This window comes from Brachyhypopomus gauderio, chromosome 20 (assembly GCF_052324685.1).
Source record: "Brachyhypopomus gauderio isolate BG-103 chromosome 20, BGAUD_0.2, whole genome shotgun sequence".
NCBI classification, from domain to species: Eukaryota; Metazoa; Chordata; class Actinopteri; order Gymnotiformes; family Hypopomidae; genus Brachyhypopomus; species Brachyhypopomus gauderio.
Window position 1 is genome coordinate 6,828,294 of NC_135230.1, and position 25,990 is coordinate 6,854,283.

At 45.1% G+C, this 25,990-nt stretch overlaps 1 protein-coding gene across 3 annotated transcripts; it reads left to right on the forward strand.

Annotated features, from left to right (window-relative positions):
- Positions 1–25,035, forward strand: dachb (dachshund b). Of its 3 annotated transcripts, none has more exons than XM_076982657.1 (11): positions 1–636; positions 2,805–2,920; positions 8,347–8,472; positions 18,021–18,190; positions 18,690–18,909; positions 19,055–19,123; positions 20,868–20,986; positions 21,113–21,260; positions 21,626–21,760; positions 21,842–21,928; positions 24,070–25,035. In XM_076982657.1, the coding sequence occupies exons 1-10, from the start codon at positions 185–187 to the stop codon at positions 21,886–21,888; spliced, it is 1,602 nt and encodes a 533-aa protein (XP_076838772.1). In that variant the 5' UTR covers positions 1–184; the 3' UTR covers positions 21,889–21,928; positions 24,070–25,035. The 3 variants fall into 3 exon arrangements, with proteins under 3 accessions (XP_076838772.1, XP_076838774.1, XP_076838773.1); XM_076982659.1 differs by having other exon boundaries at positions 18,690–18,831; XM_076982658.1 differs by having other exon boundaries at positions 18,693–18,909.
- The last annotated feature ends 955 nt before the right edge of the window (positions 25,036–25,990 follow it).

The window sequence follows — 25,990 nt, forward strand, 5'->3', positions numbered from 1 at the left end:
GACAGCATTAAGGCACGCTGTAGTGATGTAGATGGGCGGGGGAGAGACCGTGAACGCACCTTAAGCATAGAAACGAAAGATCTCCACGTCTCATATTGCTCTTGGAGATCGCGAGATGAATACAGACACAAATGGGACAGGTGGAGCATCATAAAAGGTTCCTGAAGAACTTAGTGTAGGCCTAATGACGACCATGGACGTACCCGCGTCTCCGTCGATCGTCTCGCCGCCCTCCGCGCATTTCGGGAAACTGTTTGGGACAGACTCTTTCTACTTTTGTCCGTCTGTTTCTCCGCGACTGTCTGGGGGCAAGACCAACTCTTCAAATGGCAAGACGAATGCAAACGAATGCAAAATGGTGGAAGTCCACGGATTAAAAGTTGCTTCTTTTAGTATGGATGGGCAGGAGTTGATCTGCCTTCCGCAGGTGTTCGACCTCTTTCTGAAACACTTGGTCGGTGGCTTGCACACTGTGTACACTAAGCTGAAGCGTTTGGATATATGCCCGGTGGTGTGCACCGTTGAGCAGGTGCGCATCCTGCGCGGAATTGGGGCTATCCAGCCCGGGGTGAACCGCTGCAAACTTATCTCTCGGAGGGATTTCGAGGCACTATATAACGACTGCACCTCCGCAAGGTTAGTATTTTCATCGCAGTGGCTCAATTGTTGCACTAAATACAATATACGTGCACAAGACAATTGTAAAACTTTTAACATGCGTCAATTTAAATACTCAATTATAAATAAAAGACTCGCGTGCTTCATGTTTCCCGATCACAAATTCATACATTGCGCGAGACACGTCCATAATAAAGACAGCAGCTCAGGTCTACACATAGCAGCTCAGGTCTAACCTACACATAGCAGCTCAGGTCTGGTCTAACCTACACATAGCAGCTCAGGTCTGGTCTAACCTACACATAGCAGCTCAGGTCTAACCTACGAACGAGTGGATCATTCTGCTAAGAATTAAGACTCTCATCGTCCACGTGTCCACAATGGTTCCCGTTGAACAGACGGTCTTCTGAAATCAAAGGAAATAGAAGTTATCCTTATCACGATTAATCTGGCTAGAAACCATGTGTACGGGCTCTTTTATCAGGTACGTTACAATTAACTTTTTAATGGGTTATAAATGATACACTATATAGCCTACCTAGATGTAGTCGTTTTAGTGTAATAGTAAGACATGAAAACTAACAGTGCATGTGACTGAAGCAAGAATGACTTTATTTCTGCCTTTGCAAACATGACAAACAGTTATACCAAAATGTTTAATATTTTTGTCTATGTCTTCGCGAAAGCAACTTAATTATTTGATCTTTGATGGGAAAAATAGTCGAGAAAAATTACATATTTCTGAAAGGGTTTCGACATGGGCATCTGTCCCAGCCTTCCTCTCTGAACAGTCACACGTTACGTGGTTGGAAGTGAGCGGTTTCTTTAATTCTTGTAAGTGTGCCGTAGGCACTTCTGTTTACGCATTCTGCCGGTGTTGCTCAGTTCGCAGGTGTCATCCCCGACTGTGCAGACGCAGCACTTTCGTCGCCTCTGCTTCTGCTTGTTTATTGGATTGCCACTGTGTCCTCTGGGTTTATTTATTTCTGAAGGAGGACACGGAGAGGAAGGGAGGCCTAAAACGTGTTGTCATGCGGGAGGGAGCACATGCAGCCCCCTGGTTTCTTGTGGGGACAGCAGGGAGAGCAGGCGGTGGTCCGTCACCGTTACCAGTGCGTACCTGCGCATCTCAACGAGACTGCCTTCACGTTACCGGACACCCTGCTTCAGACCCAGTTACTGCTCATAAATCATCTGTACCTCTCATAAGAATAGAGAGCTGGGTTTCCCCAAAGATCATACAGCACAGATAATCTTTAAGAGGTGGAGCAAGTATGATATTATAATGATTACTCTCACTTAAGATTATATTAATAATGCGATGAGTTTGTCAAACGGGGCGCAGACCAATTTTCGCAAAAAAACAGTATGCGGGCATTTTACAAAACACGAACTTAAGTGACTGCTGACGATATTTCGAGAAGGACATAAAGGTAAAGATTAGACCTGCGGAGAGAGAGAGAGGTTGGTGGTGCGTATGTTGCTATTTTAGCAGCTAATGCAGAGACGTAGGCAGAGACGGCGCTTGTGTGTGGAGAGACGTGCAGGAGACCAGCTGCAGTAAAGTGCGACTGCACCGTAAAGCACTGACAACACGTCGACGATGTGGACGGAAGCCACGTGAAAGTGTTTCGAAACACTCTTGCTTTCCTTATTTAAAAATATTCTAAGCTCTCGCGTGAAGAGGGGGAAACATTTGCTCTCTGCATCAGGTGAACACTCAGGTAATTAGTTGCATTGTCGCAAGTCTCATTTTTACGTGATTTGTGTCTTATTCAGTGTGTTCACGTGGTCTCAAGTTCCTCAGTCCACTTAACTATCTCCTGACCTCTGAGAAGAGGCTACGGGACAGGGAGTGTTTACTCGTTATGTTCGTATCATCTGCTTTCATATGTGGAGTGATTGAAGCCATTGTGTTGTATCTAAATTTCCATAGTATACCTTAGAAACATTTTTTCCAAGTTTTGGTCTACTCGCACCCCTTCAAGCTCAAGACAGGTTTGAACCTTTTCTTCTAAACGTTTTGTTAATGCTCTTAGTGTATTGTGTTCGCAGGAGACACAGTCCTGGGTTTATAACATGTAAGGCAGCATTTAGTCAGTCTTGAGGTGTTCACACTGTTGTTTTGAAAAGGCTGAGTTGTTTGCAGTGCCATCGTGAACATCTACGTTTGCCCCCTGTCACAGTTCCCGCCCAGGCCGGCCTCCGAAACGCTCCTACAGGACAAACATGCAGGACGGCTCCCGCCTTTTGCAGTACGGAGGCCAGACTCTTCTCCAGCCGGGCCTGCTGTCACCAACAGGTAATTCCACTCACGCCTAATGTATCCATGGTTCTGTGTGCCTTTCACCCTTTAATTATGTAAAAGGGATTTAGTCCGTTTTTGCACACACACAAACACACACACATTGCTTTTTTTAAGCACAATTAGTGTATTTAGTTCAAATCCCCTGGGCCGATATCAACAGGCCTGCGCTGACATCAGCGTTTCCGACTTCTTTGTTTTGGCTCTTCGAGTCCTCAATGGCACACTCGATATCTATTTGAGTGTGTGAAAGACACTTAGGGACATCTCCGCTGTCGGGTACGGCTTGGCTTGGGCTGAAATATTCCAGCTCAGTACAGTTGTTGTGATACAATCATGGTTCCCCAGGCCAGATAGCTGAGCCCAGAGACAGATGGTAGAAGATGCATTGTCCCAGAGCCTCCTGATGATCTTATTTCCTCATGCCAGCGTCTGTCTTCTTCAGTACAGCGCACACCGCAGGGCCGTTCACAATACCACCGCAAAGCACTCGATAAGGAGGGTGTCACACGCAGACCTGAGATCTTCTCCCAGCTGCACTCAGCATGACTGATTACGCTTTATAATAAGCTCTATTATACTAAGCGTTAGGAGGAAACCGTGCATGGGAAAGGCACACCTAATTATCAACAATTGTCAACTGTCTATGGCATTCCGATGTCACTCTGTATGTAGCATTATGTTACACTTTATTGAACATCCATCTTTAGGCAGTGTTTCCAAACCACTGCCCAGTGTGGTCATTCTGTTCTCTCCTATTCTTTGCTCTTCCGTCTCATATTCAACGTTAAACACGTCCGTCCCACATAACAACAGCCCTCATGATGAATCCTGACATTTGGCACGTCACCGTACCAGTCCAGCCCATAAGTGAAGTTTCCTAGCTGACGTCTCATAATCCAGTGCACACTGAACAGTGGCCGTGTGTGTGTGTGTGTGTGTGTGTGTGAAGAGGGGTGTGTGGTAACGTGAGTGTGGTAACTGCATTGTCAGATGGGTTGTCCACCCTGCTGAGCGGCATGGGTGCACACGTTGGTGGCCCTTTAATAACGATCTAAATGCTGTGATTGGCATTTTAAATGACATTATTTTAGTAATAGAACAGAATTAAGCCGCACTGACTATTTGTAAAAATCAACAAATAAATAAATAAAAATCAAACAAATCCAAGACAGACTGGCAACTATAAATACCGCTTGCCAACTGTGACTGTTTAATAACCAAATGATTTTTGTCTTGGCATAGATAACAGAATGCAGCATCTTGTTGCACAGAATATTCCAGCCATTCCCATATGTTGTACCATGATAAGATGATCCCTGATGAATGTTAAACTGGTGGTAAGAAAAACGTTGCTGCTGCTACTGATGATGATGATGATAATGAATATGATACTCAATATAACTACACCCCCTATTGTTTAATATTATGTACAGGTCCATTTAATAAAAAAACATTACATAACATTCACCCCGGAATACAGATGAGTCTCTGCCTAACTCCAAGCTTACCTGTCAGGGGTTTGCTTGTCTACTGTAAATTTAAGTTTAAACTATCATTCTGTTACTGAAATCATTTCAGTTTGAATTGATTCTGCATTTTAAACAATGAGATGTGTTGTGTGTTGTGATCCCCCTTCCCAGCAGGCTTCATGGGCGGGGCTTGGGGTCATCTCAGGGCGGGCCTAGCCTGCATTTATTTTAGCCAAATCAGAGAAACACTTTGATGGTGTGGGCGGTAGAGCTTGGCGAAACGTGCGGTAACCAGCTCACAGAGTGCGGTAACCAGCTCACAGAGTGCGGTAACCAGCTCACAGAGTGCGGTAACCAGCGGCGGTGGGGTGACTGCAGTTAGGTTGGCAACACTTGAAGAAGAACAAGTAGGAATGAAAGCGGATGCTTTCTGGGGGAGTCTAGTTTTGTGTAGTGCATAGACACACGTGTTCGTATCTGCGTGTGTGGGTGTGTGAGTGGTGGAGGGTGAGTGAATACCATCCTCCGAACAAACCTGGCCAATGGCAAAGTCTCCAGTACCACTTCTCAAATGAAACACACAGGAAATAGGAATTTGGTCCACAATATCTGCATTATGTGTCAAAATGTGTTTAAAAGAGCTAATGCCCTTGCTTATCTCATGGAGGGTTTATATGGTGATGGCATCATTGTGTCCAAAGGGGCTAAGAGTCAATGAGAGCTCATCTTTCAGCTCTTCATCTCCACCATGTAGATGCTATCATGTGCACTTTTCTTTCCTGGATGAATACATTGGCATCGGGTGATGGGGGGAAGGTGACCTTGTCAAAACTAATCAGTCAGCAGGTAGATGCCGCTGAACTTTCAGCGAGCTATTCCTCAGAGATGGAGAAGGAGAGGCTCTTCGGGTCCATCATTGAGCTCCTGTCACTAATCAATACCACTGTGATGGTATCCAAGGCAACCAAGGGCAGAGCTCTGGGTTTGCCTAAGTGTGCCTGTGCTATCGGAGTGTGAAGGTATTGACTGACAGATGGTTCGTGGGGGTGTGTGATAATAATAAGACTGTATGCAATAACGGGCGCACACACACACACACACACACACACACACACACACACACACATTTGCACCAACAAGCAAAGTTTGAAGAACAACAAAGAAAATCAATTAGGCTGTCAGCACAGTTTGGTGAATTTGTAATGTGTGATAAAAGGAACGTATATGTGTCTGTGCATGATTATTGCCCAGTTGTAATTAATTAGCTTGTCTTCAGCTCGGCCATCTAAGGGGCCTGTTTGTACAAATGTTAAAACCCAGAGTGGGACTGTATTGCTGTGTCCTGCTGTGTCCTGCTGGGTCCTGAGCAGTTCTTGACAGCGACACTCACACCAAAATGAGATTGTTGGCCATTTCAAAACCACTGACATAAATACAGAGTTCCCCTCCCCCCACAGTATAGCAGCCTGCAGTCTTCTGGCAAGGCTTTCCATGAGATTTTGTAAAAAGAGCATTTGTGGGGTCAGGCGCTGAACTTAGGTAAAAAATAAAAATAAAAAAGATGACAGTTGATGTTCCAGTTCATTCTAAAAGTGCTCAGTGGGGTTGAGGTCAGAGTGTAGTTCAGGCCACTAGAGTTTCATTTGCCCCTAATTCATCCCTCAGATCACGGATGTCACTTGCTCCAACACAAAGGGCTGTCCCCAGACTGATACCACTTTCCCCTATCTAATACATTACATTGCTGTTAACACCAGCCCTTGTTGATTGGCATATGGTGATCTTGGACTTGCCTAAAGAAGCCCATCCCATAATGCTCTCAACCCACAGCCCTCGTGCTCACGTGGCTTCCAGAGGCAGTTTGGAACACTGCCGTGAGTGATGCAACAATGGAGATTGAAAACAACTTTCACACATTTTGTGCTAGAGGTGTATGCAACTAAGGATTTTCATAGTCGAATCTGATTCGTCGGATTTTCCCTTTAGTCGACTAATAGTCAAATCTGGGTTTTTTTTTTATCTAGAGCACCTTAAACGGGATCCCGTTCTCATTCAGGACTTTTTTCCACTTCAAAGTAAAAAAAAACACTCAGATAAATGAATAAACATGGTAGTTTGGCTTTATTCAGCTTTTATTTATTTATTTATTTATTTATTAATGAAACGTTAGAGAACATTAACTGTCAGTGCGCAGTGCACATATCGAACTATCAGACAGGCACTGTGCAAAATATGCCTGCCTGAAAATATAAAAAAATTTAAAAATTGCCACACAACAGCAAGAAAATGTTAAGTAAAAGTTCAAGTAACGGGGTTTAAAAAGCAAACAACAACAAAAAATGTTTATATGCCTACTTGCCGAGACGCACCGCGACAAGTCGAGACGACACGACCGAAACGACAAACAGCTGAACTGTTTTTTTTTTTTCCGCCTTACGCGTTTTAAATGGTATGCCATGGTAGTTGTCATGCGAAATGAAAGATGTTGATGACATAGCTTGCACTTTGTTTGATTCATTATAGTAGCCATTATAATCTTGGCAGATACTGACTATCCTGTAGCGTGTTCAGCTCCGCTCGTTTGGATTGTGCAACTGCAGGGTGTGATTTATTAATGTGTAGTAAGGAAGATGCCTATTGTTAATGCTCACACATCATTTAAAAATATTTATTAACAGAAATTAGGATGATTTTATTTGACAAAAGGCTATATATAATGTAAACAAAGACGTAAATTTCATGTAACAACTAATTCTTAGCAGCATCCTTGCAGTTGCACCCCCATGCAGTTAGAATGGTACATTCGACTATGACGTTCATAGTCGACTAGGGGGTATAGTCGACTATAGTCGAATCAGCGACTATTGCAGGTCACCCCTATTTTGTGCTTTAGCTACCGTCTGATTTTTGTGGTCTTACTGCTTCATGGCTGAGCTGTGCTTGCTCCCATTTCACAAGAACAGCATTTACAAATGAGTGGAGTAGATTTTACATTCTGTGTGTGTGTGTGTGTGTGTGTGGAGATGTTATTCACTTCACCTGTCCATGTGCTTCATGCTACTGTTACGCCTTCCCGAGTCCCCTGTGACACAGAGGGCATATATCAACACGGCCTGGTTTGAGCCCACAATGGATCCCAAAGCAGATGATTTCATCTGGGTGGAGTGACCCAGGATGCAGGGCCTGGGAAGCGTTATTCAGAAACGCACATACTGGCTGGACAACACCAAGACGTAAAGGGACCAAAGAGCGGTTCATGTTCCGTTTCTGTATCTGAAATAAGGGCAGAAAGAATGTCTGCAACCACCAAACGTGCCACCTTGTTTTCTTAAGTATGAAGTGTTGACCTGTGTTGGTGAGTTTGGAGTGCAATGCACTCTGCTAGTGTGCAACTGTGGCACCATTAACTCTTTTCTTTGTGAGTTGCCAGTGGTGTTCACTGCATGATTTTAACCCTCTGCTGTTTTTTCCCCCAAACAACTGCAGAATTTCAGTTAAAAACCAGTTTAGTACAGTACAAAATGCAGTTAAATGGATACAGTAGAACATGTAACTGCACATGTAAGTGTACCTCAGTTGTATTTTGTATAAGGTTTTCTAATGTTAAAGGGTCTATGGCAAATAGCTTCCTGATGATGCATAAACATCTAATCACAAACGAGTTTCTTGTCACTTGGAAAAACGTTACGCCATGTTTAACATAAAACAGTTCTTGTCTGTGTCTCGTTTGGTCACTGAGATGTGTCAATAGTCAGCTCGCTGTATGGAAGAGGGATGTGTCAGTGTCAGATAAGCAAATGGAGAATTCCTCGTCTTTTAAATAGCAATTCCACTCTAGGTGGATGTCGGTGTACCATAGCGTTTGCAGATTTAGGCGTATACATTTCTATATTGTCATGTCCCTCTGTGTGCTCCACAGTGTGCGTTTAACCCATATGTGTGTATATGTAGGCCTTACAGCAGCAGCGATGGCTGAGGCATTGAGGATGAAGAGGATGAAGATCACTATGAACTTACACAACAATAAACATGACGGTGGGGTCGAATGTGACTCACAGGAGCAGAGCCCCAAAACAGGTACGTGCCACATGCCAAAATGGTGTTACACACTGTCTGGGGTATAAATACACACACCTCCATATACATTCATGGCATGGAGGACTTGAACCGTCAACCTTCTGGTTACCAGCTGAGAACGTTAACCACTGAGATATTCAACAGATATTCAGAATTGTAATGTGCACAAGGTTTCCAGAGAAGTTGAATGTTTTGGGACCTTCATCTTATTGTAGCTAATCCTCAATGTGGCGATATTTATCTTCCCCCTGAAGTTCTCCAGGAGAATGCTTCTGGAGGTCATGTTGTGTCTGCTTGTTCCTGTCCGACAGAAATAACATCTCAGTTTCTGCATTACGTTTTTTCTGCGAACATATGTTTAAGACTCTTCACACTTTCTTCAAATCTTTCTTTGATAGAACAAACACTTGCTACCAACTCCTTGATTTGCACCTGTAATATCACTGCAGTAATAGCATGATGTAGCATGATGAGGATTTGGTGATGACCGTTGATCCTTTAGGGCTGATTATGTTAGAGACTGTTAATAAATGTACATGTGGTACATTTAGGTTGGTTTCAGGCTACAGTGTCATACTGTGTTACTTGCAAGAGGTGCAATCAGAGCAACCAAGAGAAGCCTTGCTGATCAGTTTGCTGAACAACTTTTGGGCCACCACAGTGTCATTTACAGAAGCAAGCAATGTTGATGCTGCTGTTATTGACATATCTGGCTGCATTGCCAGTTGATATTATGACAACAATGAAACTGAGAAGCTCAAAGAAAAAAAAAAAATACTGGTTTGTGCAGAAGTTTTGGGCAGATCTCTAAAGTAAGAACGGTTTCAAAAATAGAAGTGTTAATAGTTTTTGTCAATGAACAAAATTCAAAGCAATGAACAAAAGAGAAATCTAAATTATATCAGTATTTGTTGTGATCACCCTTCAAAACCGCATCAGTTCCTCGAGCTGTATTTGTGCAGTTTTTGAAAGAACTCTCATAGAAGTTTTTCTCTTCATCCCAGACAGACTCGATGATGTTGAGCAGGGCTCTGTGATTTTTTTATGCTGAAGATAGTTCTCAATGACATTGGCTGTGTGTTTTGGGTCATTGTCCTGGTGCACAATAAATTTGGAACCAGTCAGGTGCCCCCACAATAGCGAGATGGATAAGTGTCTGTTTGTATATCTAAGCACTGCGGACACCATTAATCCTGACCAAACCCCCATCTCCATTTACTGATATGCAGCCCCAAATTAGCAAGAAACCTTCACCATGCTTTACTATTGCCTGCAGACACTCATTTTTGTACCACTCTCCAGGCCTTCTGGGAATATACCGCCTTCTTTTGCTGCCAAAACCTTTGACTAATCACCCCAGAACACCTGTTTCCATTTTTCTGCACCCTGGTTTCTACGTTTTTGTACATCAGTCATTTGTTTCCACATTGAAAACAAGGCTTTTTGTCTTCAGTTCTTCCACAAAGATCATGTCTGTCCAGACTCCTCTGAACAGTAGAATGGTGTACCTTGGTCCCACTGGGTTCTGAGCTGATCTTCCTGATCTTCTGAGTTTGAAGAGAAGTAAGCATGATGTGTCTTACACCTGCTGCACTACGTTTTCTTGGCTGGCCGCATTGCCGGTTTCTTTGTTCTTCATCAGAAGAGCTTGTGCAGCACATCTTGAAACCCCAGACTTTGTGCAAGTACCAAGAAGAATTGATACTGTTTTAAAGGCAAAGGGTGATAGAATTTATATATAAATAATATATATTAATTACATCACTGTATATACATATGCATAACTTTGCAATATATTTAGCTCCCACCACGTCTACTTTATTTTCTTTTACACGTAAAGTTGCTGAATTTTAGACACAATTGTGCTGCTTCTAAACTAAGCGTCAGAAAATGCTCTCTGTGAAACCTCGACTAGCCCTATGTCCTCCACCATTGAAACTGGACTACAGCCCATAGATATCCATTTTGCAGTTGAGTTTGTAAGATCGTCACTGGTAGGCTTGTGTAGTCTGCGTTTGAAGGCCTGATCCATGTAGCTCGACGACGTTGGCTGGTATCTGTCGCATATGACACTGTGCTGGCTTGGACCTCTGGGTTCGTGCTTCCATCCAGGTGTTAAAAGGTGAATGTGGCATTAAGGGGGGCAAGTGCAGTTTTATTTGCCTCCATCACGTTATAGTGACCGGAACTGTTAAAGATACCCCGGGTACTAAAGAAGTAATTCATCAGAGTTGAGTCAGTGTGCTATTTTTTCTGTAATTAATCGATATTTACGCTTTAATTTGACCGCTCTAATGCCACATTTATCATGTTTATCACACAAAAGCGGCTTGCCCTCTCTACACCCCCACCGGCGTAGTTGAGACTTCAGCACCTGTACTGTGTGGACTATACAAGATGCAATACAGTGTGGACTGTTTATTATCTGGACTGTCCGAAGAGGATGGAGTCCCTCTTGGTCCTTTTCTTCCTCAATCCCAGCAGGGAGTTTGTCCATACCACTGTCTCTGATTAGGGATCCAGTCCCCTCACAAGCGCTTTATGTTGGTAAAAGCAGCAAAATAATATTTTTGACTTGATTTGATTTGATGATAAAATAATGTATTGCAATCAACTAACCAGCCATCATGTTTAAAGCTGATTTAAACAATTAAATTGTAAATATCATCAAAGTCATCAAAGGACAAATTTGATCAAAGGTAAGTAAATCTCATTAGACACTTGGATAAGCATTTGGTACAGTGAGTGTAAGGGCAGGGTCATGCCATGTGGGACTGATCACTGGTTTGTTTATGTTGCTACTCTTGTTAAGTTGCTCTAAAGCTAAAACATTTAAAACAGTAGTCCTGTACTTTACACTGGACAACTTCTTCCTTTCTTTGATCACTGTACTCAGGATCTCTTGCTATCAATATTAATGTATATGAACTTAATGGATATGAACTTAATGTATATGAACTTAATGTATATGAACTTTCATGTGTTCATTTGCAAAAGTGTGCAGTATGAGATTTGAAGTAAAGACATTTTACAATTACAGTTCTTTCAATTGTAAGAATTGTATTATTTTTCTAATGCTTTGTTAATTTTTTTCTTCAGTTATAGCATTGGCATAGCAACATGCACTGTGTTTTTTGAAGGTGTAGTACTGTCATCATGCACAAATGTACTGTGTGGGTGCAGCATCCATATTAATAACTAATGTTGTAGTTAGTATGAGAGTATTTACAACGTTACGCAATTCAAAATGCATCGTTTTTTTCTGCAAGCAGAAGATAACAGATGCTGCAGAACAAACAAACAGCGTAAGAGAAGCGTAAGAGAACAAACAAACAGCGTAAGAGAAGGCAGAGTCTGCTTTGTGGAATCTGCACGTGGATGCTATCAAATATGGTTCTGTTTCTTTCTCCTCTTATTTTTAATCTTTTGTGATGTTGTACTAACCTTTGAGCTCCCTGTTACTGCTGTCAAAAGGTTCCGTGTTTTGTGTGTGTGTGTGTGTGTGTGTGTGTGTGTGTGTGTGTGTGTCTATATTAGGAGACTAATACATCTGGAAAATTCATCTCTGTTCAGCTGCAAATCCCAAGTCCTTTGCCAAGTAATTAATAAATGGACAGATAAATAAATATTAATAAAAAAGCAATAAGAACAAGTTCTTTGGATCTTCAAATTAAATAAATCATAAGGAACTGCAGCACCCATATTAAAAGTAAAGAAGACATCTGTGTGTAATGTGTGTACGACTCCAATAACATCATGATTTTTATATAACATTCATCGTGGTATAGAGGACTATGTTACGTTTTCTCTACACCATCATCATTGTTTTAAAATGTTGCTTTTATTTTCATAATGTTCTTGGTGTAACACTTGATGTTGGGCATTCATAAGACATGATGTAATTCTGAGAAGCTAGTACATACTTTCAAAATTTGTTGATTCGAGTACAGTATTGCTAGAATACGGATTCCGTCTCCAACTGTATTTACGTTGGTTTAGAACACTTTTGGAATTAATTAGTAACTGTAACTTTTAGAATTTGAACTTTAGAATTAGAATTACAATTTGAATTAGCAGAAAACCTTAGAATGCATCACATTGGAATTTGTTCAATTTCATCAAGCTTCCTATTAAGTTCCACATTGACTGCAAAGTCGACAGAGGAGGACTTACCACCTATACCCCCATACTCAAATAGCGGCCCGCGAGCAGTTTTGAAAAGTGTTTTTTTTTAGGAATCTTTTTTTTCTATCGCGCTATCCGCTCTTATTTTGAAATCGGGCACCGCGATCTCATCTCAAGACGTTGCCGGGGATTGCCTTTATGGCAACAACAAACACGTAGCAGACGCCCAAATGCGTTCGCCACCCCCGTAACCGGCCCCTTCAGTGATTGAAAAAATAAAATGTGGCTGTAAGGAATGCCACCTGATCTCCACCTAACCAGCCTCACCTGACGCTCATCACCACACCCCCTGTATCTCTACTTAAACGCCCACATTCCACTTCCTAGTCGCGAAGTATTGCCGACTCATGCCGCGTACCAAGCCTTTCTATTACCTGTCTGCTTTCCTGTGTTCCGACCCTCGCTTACGTCCCCGACTTTGTCTCCTGCCTAGTCCCTCTGTACCTCCTGACTTCGGCTCCCCCGGTATGACCCTGGACCGTCCTGACCACGCCAAGACAACGCAGTTGTTACTAGTCATAGTGCTCGTGATACACCTGCCTGTGTTTGTACCAGCGTTTCATTTCAATAAAAGCGGTGTTCTTCCGCATTTGGATCCCTCTCTGCCTGTTCAATACGTTACAGAAATACTTCGCCCAACCATGGATCCAGCAGAAGATACACTAAAGACACTCACCGAGACGGTCCAACAACTCGTGGGAATAATTCGAGATCAAGGACTCCAAGTGGCAGCACTCCAGGAAGCCGTTCGTCTCGTCACAACGACAACCCCCACACCCGTGAGCGTCCCCGTAGCCGTACCCGAACGTTACGACGGGTCTCCCGACCGATGCCGTAACTTCCTCATGCAGTGTTCAATATACTTCACGTACCACCACGCTCGATTCCAAGCAGAGTTGCCAAGGGTCCACTTCATTCTCTCGTTTCTCACTGGTACAGCAGGTGCTTGGGGCACCGCTTTGTGGGACACCAAAGACCCAGCCCTCCAGTCGGAGAACCAGTTCACAGCGCTGCTCCGAGCAGTCTTCGATCACCCTGCTGACGGTCGCGACATCGGAGACCGACTCTACGACATCCAGCAAGGACAACGGAGCACAGCAGATTATGCTAGGGAGTTCCGCACACTGGCAGCAGGGAGCGGTTGGAGCGACTCAGCCTTGAGGACCGTGTTTCGTCGGGGTCTGAGGACCGACGTGCAGGTCGAACTCGCCTGTCGGGGAGAAGCATTCTCTTTAGCTGAGTTCGTTCAGGCAGCGATACGAGTAGACAAATTGTTGGGGCCCTACCGTTCCGAAATAGAGGACACTCCCATTCCCATGTCCTGTGCACCATCTCCCCGCGTATGTGAACAGAACCCCCATGAATCTGATGAGTCCATGCGGCTAGGCAGGTCCCCACTCACCTACCAACCCTTACTGGTTACCCAGAGGAAGAACCAAGTTAACCTACCAGTACTAGTATCTTGGGGGGGGGGCATAGACACGAACCTGTCGGCTTTAGCGGATTCAGGAGCGGCTGGCGATTTCATAGACCGGGACCTAGCCTATCACCTCCACCTTCCCACCGTACCTATGGATCCTCCCCTGAAAATTAACTCGCTAAACGGACAGCCTTTGGGTGAGGGTGTAATTTCACTTCGTACCTGCCCCGTAGAGCTACGAGTGGGCCTGTTCCACAGCGAGATGCGGGAGTTTTTCTTGATATCCACGCCCCGGGATCCTCTCATACTAGGCTTTCCCTGGCTATCGGCTCACGACCCGGAAATCTCCTGGAAGAGACGAGAGCTAGTACGGTGGAAAACCCGCTGTCTCGAAAATTGTATTCACTTACCACTCCGGTCCTCCTCAGTAGAAAGTCCTGATACACCCCTGTCTGATGTCATCCCCGTACAGTATCGTGGATTCGCTGACGTGTTCGACAAGGACAGTGCCTGTCGTCTGCCTCCCCATCGGCCATGTGATTGCGCAATCGACCTCCTCCCAGGAGCCCCCTTACCTCGTAGGACGAAACCTTACCCTCTCTCACGTCCCGAGGATCAGGCGATGGAGTCCTACGTCACCGAAGCCTTACAGAAGGGATTTATCCGACCATCCACTTCTCCTGTCGCAGCTGGCTTCTTCTTCATCGAAAAGAAAGGAGGGGGATTACGTCCTTGTATTGATTACCGTGCCCTTAACGCAGTCACATCGAAGTACGCTTACCCTCTTCCCTTTATCACCGCCTCACAAGAACGTCTGATGGGGGCGAACCTCTTTACGAAGTTGGATCTACGGAGTGCGTACAACTTGATTCGAATCCGAGAGGGCGATGAGTGGAAAACCGCCTTTATCACCGCCAGGGGGCACTATGAGTACCTCGTAATGCCATATGGACTGACGAATAGTCCCTCCGTGTTCCAGGCATTTATGGATGACATCTTCCGTGATATGATTGATGATTTCGTGTTTCTCTATATTGACGATATCCTAATTTATTCCCCGTCTGTCTCTGAACATGTCCGACACGTCTCAGCAGTGTTGCAGCGCCTGCGGGAACACCACCTGTATGTAAAGGCTGAGAAATGTGAGTTTCATCGTTCCACAGTGACCTTCCTCGGATGTACGCTCTCTCCTGGTCAGGTCTCCATGGATACAGATAAAGTCAAGGCAGTCACGGACTGGCCAACCCCCCGTTCTACTAAAGAACTGCTGCGATTCCTGGGTTTCGCCAACTTCTGTTGCCGTTTCATCCGCGGCTTTGGTGAGTTGGCAGCTCCTCTTACCAATCTCCTTAAAGGGGGAAAGTCACGGGAGTTTATCTGGACTGCCGAGGAAGACAGAGCGTTTTCACTCCTTAAACGGGCTTTCACGTCGGCTCCTGTACTGCATCTCCCTGACCCCCTGCTCCAGTTCATCGTGGAGGTCGACGCCTCGGAGGTGGGAGTAGGCGCTGTTCTCTCGCAGCGTCAGGGAAACCCGCCGAAGTTATATCCCTGTGCCTATTACTCAAAGAAACTGTCAGCCGCCGAGATGAATTACGACGTCGGTGACCGAGAGCTCCTAGCCATTAAACTCGCCCTCAAACAGTGGCGTCATTGGTTGGAGGGAGCGACACACCCCTTCTTAGTCTATACAGACCACAAGAATTTAGAATATCTGAAATCTGCCAAGCGACTGAACCCGCGGCAAGCCAGATGGGCGTTATTCTTCTCTCGGTTTCGCTTCACTGTAACTTACTGACCCGGATCAAAGAACGTCAAAGCGGATGCCCTTTCTCGACTGTATGAAAAGGACACTGTTGTTAAGGAACCCGAGTATATTCTGCAGGATTCCTGTTTCCTTGCTGTCATCAGGTGGGAGATTCAGGAGGAGTTGGATGAAGCCCTGCGTACCGATCCAGGTCCCGTGGAATGCCCCGAGGGTAAACAGTACGTCCCCGTACCCCTTAGGGGGCGTGTCCTCCAACTCGCTCACGACACGGCAGACACGGGTCACCCAGGTATTACACGTACACGACACCTCATCTCACAACGTTATTGGTGGCCGTCCTGGGAAGATGACATCAGGGATTACGTGTTAGCGTGCTCGGTCTGCGCCCAATCCCGCACTCCCCGTACTCTCCCAGCAGGAAAACTCCTTCCTCTACCTGTTCCTCTCCGGCCCTGGACTCACCTCGCTGTGGATTTTGTCACGGATCTACCCACTTCTGGAGGTAACACAGTTGTTATGGTTATCGTAGACCGATTCTCTAAAATGTGCCGCTTGATTCCTCGCCCCAAACTACCTACTGCTATGGAATCCGTGCTGGATCTGTTTAATTATGTCTTTCGCATATACGGCTTACCTGAAGATATCGTCTCAGACCGAGGAGCACAATTCACATCTCGGGTCTGGAGGCAGTTCTGCAAGCTTCTAGGCATAACTGTTAGTCTGACTTCGGGTTACCACCCCCAATCTAACGGAGAGGTAGAACGATACAACCAAGAATTAGGGAGGTTTCTCCGTCAGTATTGTGCCTCCCAACATGACTGGCACAAATACCTCCCATAGGCAGAATATGCCCGCAACTCCATCATACACTCCGCAACTAAACTCACACCCTTCCAATGTGTCTATGGTTATCAACCTGCATTCTTCCCGTGGGACAAGACACCTGCTGACGTCCCGGCCCTGGATGAGTGGCTCAAGCGCAGTGCCCGCACCTGGGAGATGGCACATGTCCATTTACGCCGCGCCCTACACACACGCCGGCTCAACGCGGATCGCCGTCGTCTTCCAGCCCTAATCTATCATCCGGGACAGAGGGTATGGCTATCGACACAAAACCTGCATTTGAAACAGCGTAGTAAAAAGCTTAGCCCACGGTACATCGGGCCATTCAAGATACTCAGCAGAGTCAACGCTGTCTCGTATAAGCTCCTTATGCCTGCTCATTATCGTGTCAATCCTGTCTTCCATGTCTCTCTCCTTAAGCCAGTTTACTATAGTCCGTTCACCACTCCCCCTGTGCCCACTAGCCCTCCGGATCCCCTGGAAATCGACGGTCGACCGGCATACATCGTCCGAGAGCTTCTGGAGTCTCGGCGCCGAAGGAACGGACTCCAGTACCTCGTGGACTGGGAAGGATATGGTCCCGAGGAGCGGGCCTGGATTCCGGCGAGGGATGTCCTCTGCCCTACCATGATCGCGGATTTCCACGCAACGCACCCCAACTTTCCCGCTCCCAGGCGCCGCGGTAGACCCCCGGCTCGTCGTAGAGCGTCGGGTGCCGCTCCTTTGAGGGGGGGTACTGTAAGGAATGCCACCTGATCTCCACCTAACCAGCCTCACCTGACGCTCATCACCACACCCCCTGTATCTCTACTTAAACGCCCACATTCCACTTCCTAGTTGCGAAGTATTGCCGACTCATGCCGCGTACCAAGCCTTTCTATTACCTGTCTGCTTTCCTGTGTTCTGACCCTCGCTTACGTCCCCGACTTTGTCTCCTGCCTAGTCCCTCTGTACCTCCTGACTTCGGCTCCCCCGGTATGACCCTGGACCGTACTGACCACGCCAAGACAACGCAGTTGTTACTAGTCATAGTGCTTGTGATACACCTGCCTGTGTTTGTACCAGTGTTTCATTTCAATAAAAGCGGTGTTCTTCCGCATTTGGATCCCTCTCTGCCTGTTCAATACGTTACAGTGGCCCGCCATCATTTCTATATTTCTATTTGAGTACCCCTGACCTATACTATCCTATGTTTTTTCAGGTATTTTGTGGTATTGTGCCATTATATCAGTTCTATTTCTGATGATTAATTCGTGATGATGATGATGGTAGTGATATATTTATAATGGGACTGAAGCAGCCTAAATTCTCCCGTTTCTCTCTGGCTCACAGGATCTGATCTATCGTTCCGGATGATGCCACACCCTGTGCTTCCTGTTACCCTCCCTCGGACTTCTGTAACCCTGGTGATGAACCAGATGAACCACTTGAATACTCTGACCAACATGGTCAACGCTACAACCCTGCAGAGCTCCGGTATCAGGCCCATATCTGTTATCAAGGTATGGCACTCATCCTTTATTACGTAACAGTACATACACGCAGACATAAGCTGAAGCTTCATTTCTCTCTACCTGGTATCTCCCTGCCTTAATGGTGTTCACACATAACTGTGTGCTATTTAGATTCAAAGCAATATTAGTGCTTTATCAAAGGACTCTGTGATCCACGAACATCCGAGTTTGGTTTGCACAGTGAGAAGTCTCAGTGAGAAGGAAGACGAGGATGGAGAAAAGAGTCCACAACCAGCTCCAGCCCTCTATCTTAGGGGGTTAATGCTAATTCATTCTAAACAATAAAAGCATTCCCCACCATATATACAAAGTAAGGGATGGCAATCTCTTCATTTCGGTGTGTTGTTGTTGTTCCATTACACGTTTTTCAGTGCCCGGCGGAGTCATCACTGTTACGGGGCCGGACCTCCAGGTCTGTGAAGGGTGTGAGCCTCTTCCAGGCCCAGACCCTGACAGCCCTGAACCGCCGTCACGTTTCTCTCCCCAGCAGGAGCGCTTCATGGACACACCGTCCCTGGCAGCCTGCGTGGACCTGCATGGGGGGGTGACTGAGCGCTCGCCCAGACAGAGGGGCAACACACCCACCACCAGCCCAGACCGCATGAGCAGATGCTCCCCGCACGGAGCACGTGAGACTACCATCACACACACACACCCACCCACCACCAGCCCAGACCGCATGAGTAGATGCTCCCCGCACGGAGCACGTAAGACTGCCGTCACACACACACACATACACACACACACACACACACATACACACACACACACACACATATACACACATATATATATATACACACACACGTGCATGCATACACATACTCTCTTTTACTGGTCTTTTTTTCATAGTACTGGATGCCCATGATGAGATCAGAGGGGAGCAAGAATCAGGACCCAGACGATTTCCTATGGACACAGGTACACGCAGTCATACTGACAGATGATTTCTTAGAGACACAGGTACACAGTCATACTGACAGATGATTTCTTAGGGACACAGGTACACACAGTCATACTGACAGCTTCTCAACAGCTGATTAAAGTAGATTAGGCATTTTGAACGATTTTGTGCCCTCTCTAGGCTTGGTGGTTATACTGGGGAGAGTGGTGTGGTGTTTACGCCCCCGTGTCAGTGCAGTTCCCCTGACGGCTTCCATGTGTCCTTTTGTTCTGCTTTAACTTCTTGTTTCCACCCCTGTCTTATGTTTGTTCTTTCTCTGATTAGGCTCAGGTGTTCCTTGTTGTCTTGTACGTTAGTGTACATAAACCCAGTGTTTTCTCGTCGTGTTTTCTGGTCGTGTTTGTTGGTCGTTGTTCGATATCTCTGTGTTGTGTGCTTCTGTGTTCCATCTGTTGCATTTGTTTGTGTCCTAGTTGTATTTGTTTACCTGTTTTGTGTTTTTTTTTTCATGTTCTGTTGCTCATGTTAAGTATTTACACATGTGTTCTGCCACGACTGTTGCAAAGACGGTATAAATCAATTTTGCTCTGTTTCTTCACAACATTGTCTGACACAAAGCCCCTGGATTAGTTAATGTTAGTAGTTCTATGTCATTATGGTTCATTAAGAGAAGATTTAAGATTACCTCTTGTACACGAAGCCTGGTTTTAAATCTCATGGCCATAGAAAGATAAAGGTATTGCTCATGCTAATGAGGAGAACAGTATTTGATATCAGTCTGATCTGACTGAAAAGTAACTTGGCTAGATTAAAAAAAAAAAACACTCCTGCCCAAACTTATGGACACCGGAGAAATAATGAGGAAAGCCTAGTTTCTTCCAGTTTTCTCAGTCAGTACATTTCCTGTAGAATCAGACACTCTGAACTACTGTATGCCAGTGAAAACATCTGAACCCACATCTGAACCATTCATTAATCTAGCTGCCAAGAATTGAGTGTTACCCCTCTGATTAAGACTGATTCATCATGTGAAGAATATGGTGTCCTTGACTGAACAACATATATCCAAAGTTTTCACATTAGAATTACAACCAGATTACAGGAAGTAGATTACAGAATCTAGATTACACCACCGCTCACGATTCCGACGGATGCTGTCACTTGACTTGTTTTCGAAAACTGCATTTCACAAAATTTTACAGTGAACTTTGGAGATGGTCCCTTGGTGGTTATCAAGCAGTTGAGAGAGTTCAGGCAGTTAAAGCAGATCCATGAGAACGGACGTCCCTAGAGACGGGACAGAGAGAAAGTCAAATGGAGTGAGATGAATGAAGTACATTGTAAGGTTTACGTAAGCATATACAAAGACGTACAATCTCCATATAAGACGTAGTCAGACATTTGGTTGTCTAGCTTCATATTTCTCCCTTATACCCCTTATGTAACAATATAGGAAATTGAATTATTGTTCATCTTTAATGTGCTGAAACTGGTATGTTATTGTTGAGATGTGATATTTTATGGTACTTTGTTGGGTTACTTTAATACTTTGTCATATGACAAAATGGTGGCAGTTTTTAAATGAACGAGAGATAAGTATAAAGTATAATAAATTAGGCTTGTAGTTAATCTATATATTATATGCACGAAAATGGCAGATCAGATCGAGGTGCCAGCTCTCTGGAATGTTGGTTAGAACACGCGTTTAACCCCCTGGCCTGCTAAAACATCGAAACCCTCCGTCCTTCTGTGTGTCCTCAGTTGTGGACGGTGGAGAGGGACTGTCACTACATCCATCTCTGGCTGTCACCCATGGATTCCCCGCCACCTTTCTGTACTCCGACGACTCTTCTGTGGAGACAGTGCTTACAAATGTCCAGGTAGGGTGACCGCCAGCCAGACAGACACATGTAAGAACACGCTTATTAAAGATGACTGAGTGTGTGTGTGTGTGTGTGTGTGTGTGTGTGTGTGTGTGTGTGTGTGTGTGTGTGTGTTTGATCCAGGGTCTGTTGAAGGTGGCCTTGGAAAATGCTCGTGCGCAGGAAAAGCAGCTTGAGCAGGAGAGGAGAGAACTTAAGATGGACCTCTACCGAGAGAGGGAGAAGAGAGAGACTCTGGAGAAACAACTCACCACCGAACTACACCAGCGAGGTGTGTGTGTGTGTGTGTGTGTGTGTGTGTGTGTGTGTGTGTGTGTGTGTGTGTGTGTGTGTGTGTCTGTGTCTGTGTCTGTGTCTGTGTCTGTGTGTGTGTGTGTGTGTGTGTGTGTGTGTGTGTGTGTGTGTGTGTGGAGAGAGGGAGAAGAGAGAGACTATATCACTTTATCATTGAGTTACACTGACAAGGTGTGTTTGCTTGTGTGTGTGTGTGTGTGTGTGGTGTGTGTGTGTGTGTGTGTGTGTGTACATACATGAAAGACAAAAACAATCACACGAGGAATGAAGCTAACATTTCTGTCAGGAATATGGAAACGGTTCAGGCACTAGCGCCTCTCTGCTCTGCGTCTCCGCCCTCAGCCTCCATCCTAAAACGCCTCAGGAAGGAGAAGAAGGCCAAACGCAGGCTGCAGGAGGCGCTGCGGTTCGAGTGTGAGCGGAGGGAGCGGGTGGAGCAGACCCTACGGCACACCTCCACCCACGCACTCCTGCACGGTGAGACGCGCTAACACGCTGGCGATGGAGAAGGCCGTCGAGTCCAAACCGTTAACGTCAACGTGCTTTGTGTTCACGCAGATGACGCGGGTGGAGTCGGTCCGAACATGGACGTGGAGCACAGCTGAGCCTCGAGGGTGGGGGTGCGCCACGTTACAGCGTCGCCAGGTAGCAGGCAAAGATGCCGGTGGACCGGCTAATCGGTCGTGCGAAGGAAATGAAAGAAACAAGGGGGGGGAGAATGCTAGCGTTGTTATTTGAGAAGCCATCGATCATCTCCTCTTGTGGGTTTGAATAGGGTCGTGGGGGGTTGGTAATGAGATATGTGGCAGCTGGGATGTGCGCGCTATGTGCATGAAAAACACCTCTCGGTTGGGGGAAGAACTGTCCTGTCAATGAGACGTCTGGTGAAGTTTTCCCAAAGACGCTGGACTTGGCTTGCTTGTGTTCTGATTATTCACTCCAGTAGACATTGTGCGCATTCATAGTTCATTAATTACAAACTGTGTTGTGGGTTTGATTCCCAGGCCCTAGGCCATGACTGAAGTGCCCTTGAGCAAGGCACTTAACCCCAACTGCTCCCCAGGAAGTGCTCTGGGCATGTGTGTACACACAGCCCCCTAGTAATCACTAGTGTGTGTGTGTGTGTGTGTGTGTGTGTGTGTGTGTGTGTGTGTGTGTGTGTGTGTGTGTGTGTGTGTGTGTGTGTGTGTGTGTGTGTGTGTGTGTGTGTGTGTGTGTGTGTGTGTGTTCTCACTGCACAGATGGGTAAATGTGGAGGACAAATTCCGATTGGGGTGAAAATCACAACTGGCAATTTGGCAACTTTAAGTTTGCCCTAATTCTGATTATTCACTCCAGCGGGCATCATGCAAATTCATTGTTCATTCATTATAAAATTAAGACTTTCACTCGACACAATAAAAAAAATCTTTTTTATTAATTTCGTCATGTCTAACATAATGTCTTGAGTACAATGTGGTTAATACAAATTAAGCACATTAAAATAGAGATCTTTGACTTTGGACCTCAAATGTGATTTCCAGTCCTGGATTTTGTAATCATTGGCATTGTACTGTTAATGTAATTATACACAGAATGTGAAATATCCTGCATTAATCCATTAGATTCACATAAGGCTCAGCCAACTCGCTTCATAGTAGAAACCACAACCTCTCAAGTGCTTGAGTGTTTCGCTGAATTAAGCCCCTACCACCTCCAGCCTCAACAGTGTGGCCTGGTGTCCTAGAACCTACTGCCATCAAAACTCGTGTTTAAACCAAACACATCCAGAACCTCTTTAGATGTGGCCTCTCTGACCAGAATCCACAAGCAAGGATGTGTCGAACATAGCTGGAGACCCCCAGTACCTCCACTGGCTGGAGATGTACCTACCACCCATGTTCTCCCATGTTCTCCCATGTTCTCCCATGTTCTCCCATGTTCTCTCATGTTCTCTCATGTTCTCCCGTGTTCTCCCATGCTCTCCCATGTTCTTCCATGTTCTCCCATGTTCTCCCATGTTCTCCCATGTTCTCCCATGTTCTCCCATGTTCTCTCATGTTCTCTCATGTTCTTCCATGTTCTTCCATGCTCTCCCATGTTCTTCCATGTTCTTCCATGTTCTCCCATGCTCTCCCATGTTCTTCCATGTTCTCCCATGCTCTCCCATGTTCTTCCATGTTCTCTCATGTTCTCTCATGTTCTCCCATGCTCTCCCATGCTCTCCCATGTTCTCTCATGTTCTCTCAAGTTCTCCCATGCTCTCCCATGCTCTCCCATGTTCTCCTATGCTCTCCCATGTTCTCTCATGTTCTCTCATGTTCTCTCATGTTCTCCCATGCTCTCCCATGCTCTCCCATGTTCTCCCATGTTCTCCCGTGTTCTCTCTCGCCACACACCAAGTCAGCATATCTCACTTTGTTCCTTTCTGATGCCACATCCAACTGCTCCTGAAATGGAATTGTTAACTCCATAAAATAAGTAGATCCTTTACATCCAGAGTGCACCACCAGCATCTGCATGGTGAAAGCAGTTCTCTGTGGGATCTGCAGGCTCTTATCTCCATCGGCTACCAGTTTCCAATCTCACGATTCAATCCATCTTCTCCTGCACACACTTCCAGATTGATCCAAGATGTATGCTGCAGAACCCACAGACAGTGGGCCAATCATCTACTGCTATAATCTTTATAATCTTTCTAAACCATTACACATCAGTGAGGTCTCCAGGTTGGCACGTGTGCCTCTACTTTTAAAAGTTTGGCAGATTCTCTAATTTTCTGCTGTAATTGTGTTTCTTCTCCACAGAGAAAAGTGCAAAGACCACTGGTTCTTCACACAGAGGAATGAGGAGCCCGTATTATCCATCCACAACACACTGCTTGGGCAAACCACTACACTATCAACTCTGGACATTTACTATGGGACTTATTATTAATAATAATAATAATAATAATAATAATAATAATATAATTTATATTATTATGCATTTCATAATAATAACCTAGGCACTTTGCAGGAAGACCATACACAGGAACTAAACATTAACATACATGTCTGAACAGCGCCAAGTTCAGGAATGGTGCAAGAGGGTTTACTGAAGTGATTATTATATGTAATAACATATTAAACGTGTTAACATATTAAATATGCTTGGCCCAGTCCTCTGTCTCCTTTGAAACTCTCCCGACTGTTTGGCTATTTGAGCATCCAGGGTTTCCATCCGCGGTTTCCTCCTGTACTTTGGCGTTTGTGGTTCTGTCATTCTTCCTGCTTCTGCCTAACTTGGTCAATGGAAAATGGAAACCTGTAAGGCCCGACGTTGTCGTCCGTGGCAACGAGGTCGCCGCCCTCTTCCCATTCTTACGATCAAGTCGGCAAGTTAAGCCCTCGGACTCGTCACGGACTGAGACGAGTCTGGAGGAGACGGAAGGAGCCGTCCTGAGACGACTCTCTGTGTGGCCTCAACTGGGGCAACGCAGCAGTGACCCTCTCGTTTATGACGGACTGAACAGATTAATGCCGTTTTACGTTGGACGTCCTTATCGTGATTTTTCCTGCTTACATCCTCTCTTACTCTTCTGAGTCTGTTGAATGTACAGTCGTTTATTTTAAAGACTGCCAGAGTTGAGTTTTCACTACTGTTTATATTTTAAGTGTATTATGTCATGGACTTTCATTAGAAGATAAAGTTATTTAAACAAGCAGCTGCCAGTCTGAATGTTCTCCACTCATTCTGTCTTCTGTTTAAAAGATACAGCGTTCACATCTGGAATTATTATCACCTACTTGTGCATCTACACATTAAACAATATTCAGAATATAGTTTGTACTTTAGCCTTGTATCTTTGGCTTTAATTAAACCCATTTAAGCATGCAATCCTCACAAAGCACTCGGGCTGTTAGCTTCTAGCGTTTAATCGGGATTGTGTGTGGAGTACCAGTGCTCTTCAGCCCTAAATGAGTGTGTGGTTTCATTGGGCTAGTCTCTCCTGTGCACTTCCTGTCCTAGTAATGCCCACTGCAGCACATTTAACACAGCATGCTCCATTTAGCACATGGTGATGATCTTTACCACTACAGCATACGTACAGCTACATCTCGTCATTTCCAGTAGCCTTGTGAGACTTTCTATAGGTCCCAGGATTCCAGTGGGTGTGACTAAGTGCACTTGTGATAACATTTGGGTTTGTTATCACACACATTAACCAAGAGAGTTTCCACAGCTATCATATTCAGGTAGTCTGCGGTGCAAACTGCTGGACAACAAGCTTCCCATTGAGGAATTCCTATAAATGCTCTGGTTTGTTCTTTTCTGAATTTGCACATTCAGGCAACGGCACACTTTATCTTTGATCTATTCTAGCTCTTTGTGTTGGTCTCTACCAATGAGCAGTGAAGGATGACCATCGTTAACAACCTGCTGCTTTTCCAGTCAGTCTTTGTACACAGGTCTTCTGATTTTGATTGAAACATCATGGTGCTCCATAGTCATTCATAATTGTAGCGTTATCTGAAGTTTAAAGTTATCAATGGTTTATGAGTGGTGAACACAAACACAAATGTGCACTTTGACTCCCGATCATAACTACTTCTGCCTCACATCTGTTTAATTTTTGATGTTTCGTTTTAGTGTTGCTTTTCACTGACAGATACACAATCGACCCCCAGTGACACGTCGCACATTTTTTCATTGTGCTTGTCATCCAAATATCATAAATCACTAAGA

Bases quoted from the DNA above. Each gene is read 5' to 3' on its own strand.
- dachb (XM_076982657.1), top strand. From the start codon at position 185: ATGACGACCATGGACGTACCCGCGTCTCCGTCGATCGTCTCGCCGCCC. The intron at 2,921-8,346 runs GTAATTCCACTC...GTGTATATGTAG, and splicing joins GGGCCTGCTGTCACCAACAG to GCCTTACAGCAGCAGCGATG. The intron at 20,987-21,112 runs GTAGGGTGACCG...TGTTTGATCCAG, and splicing joins CAGTGCTTACAAATGTCCAG to GGTCTGTTGAAGGTGGCCTT.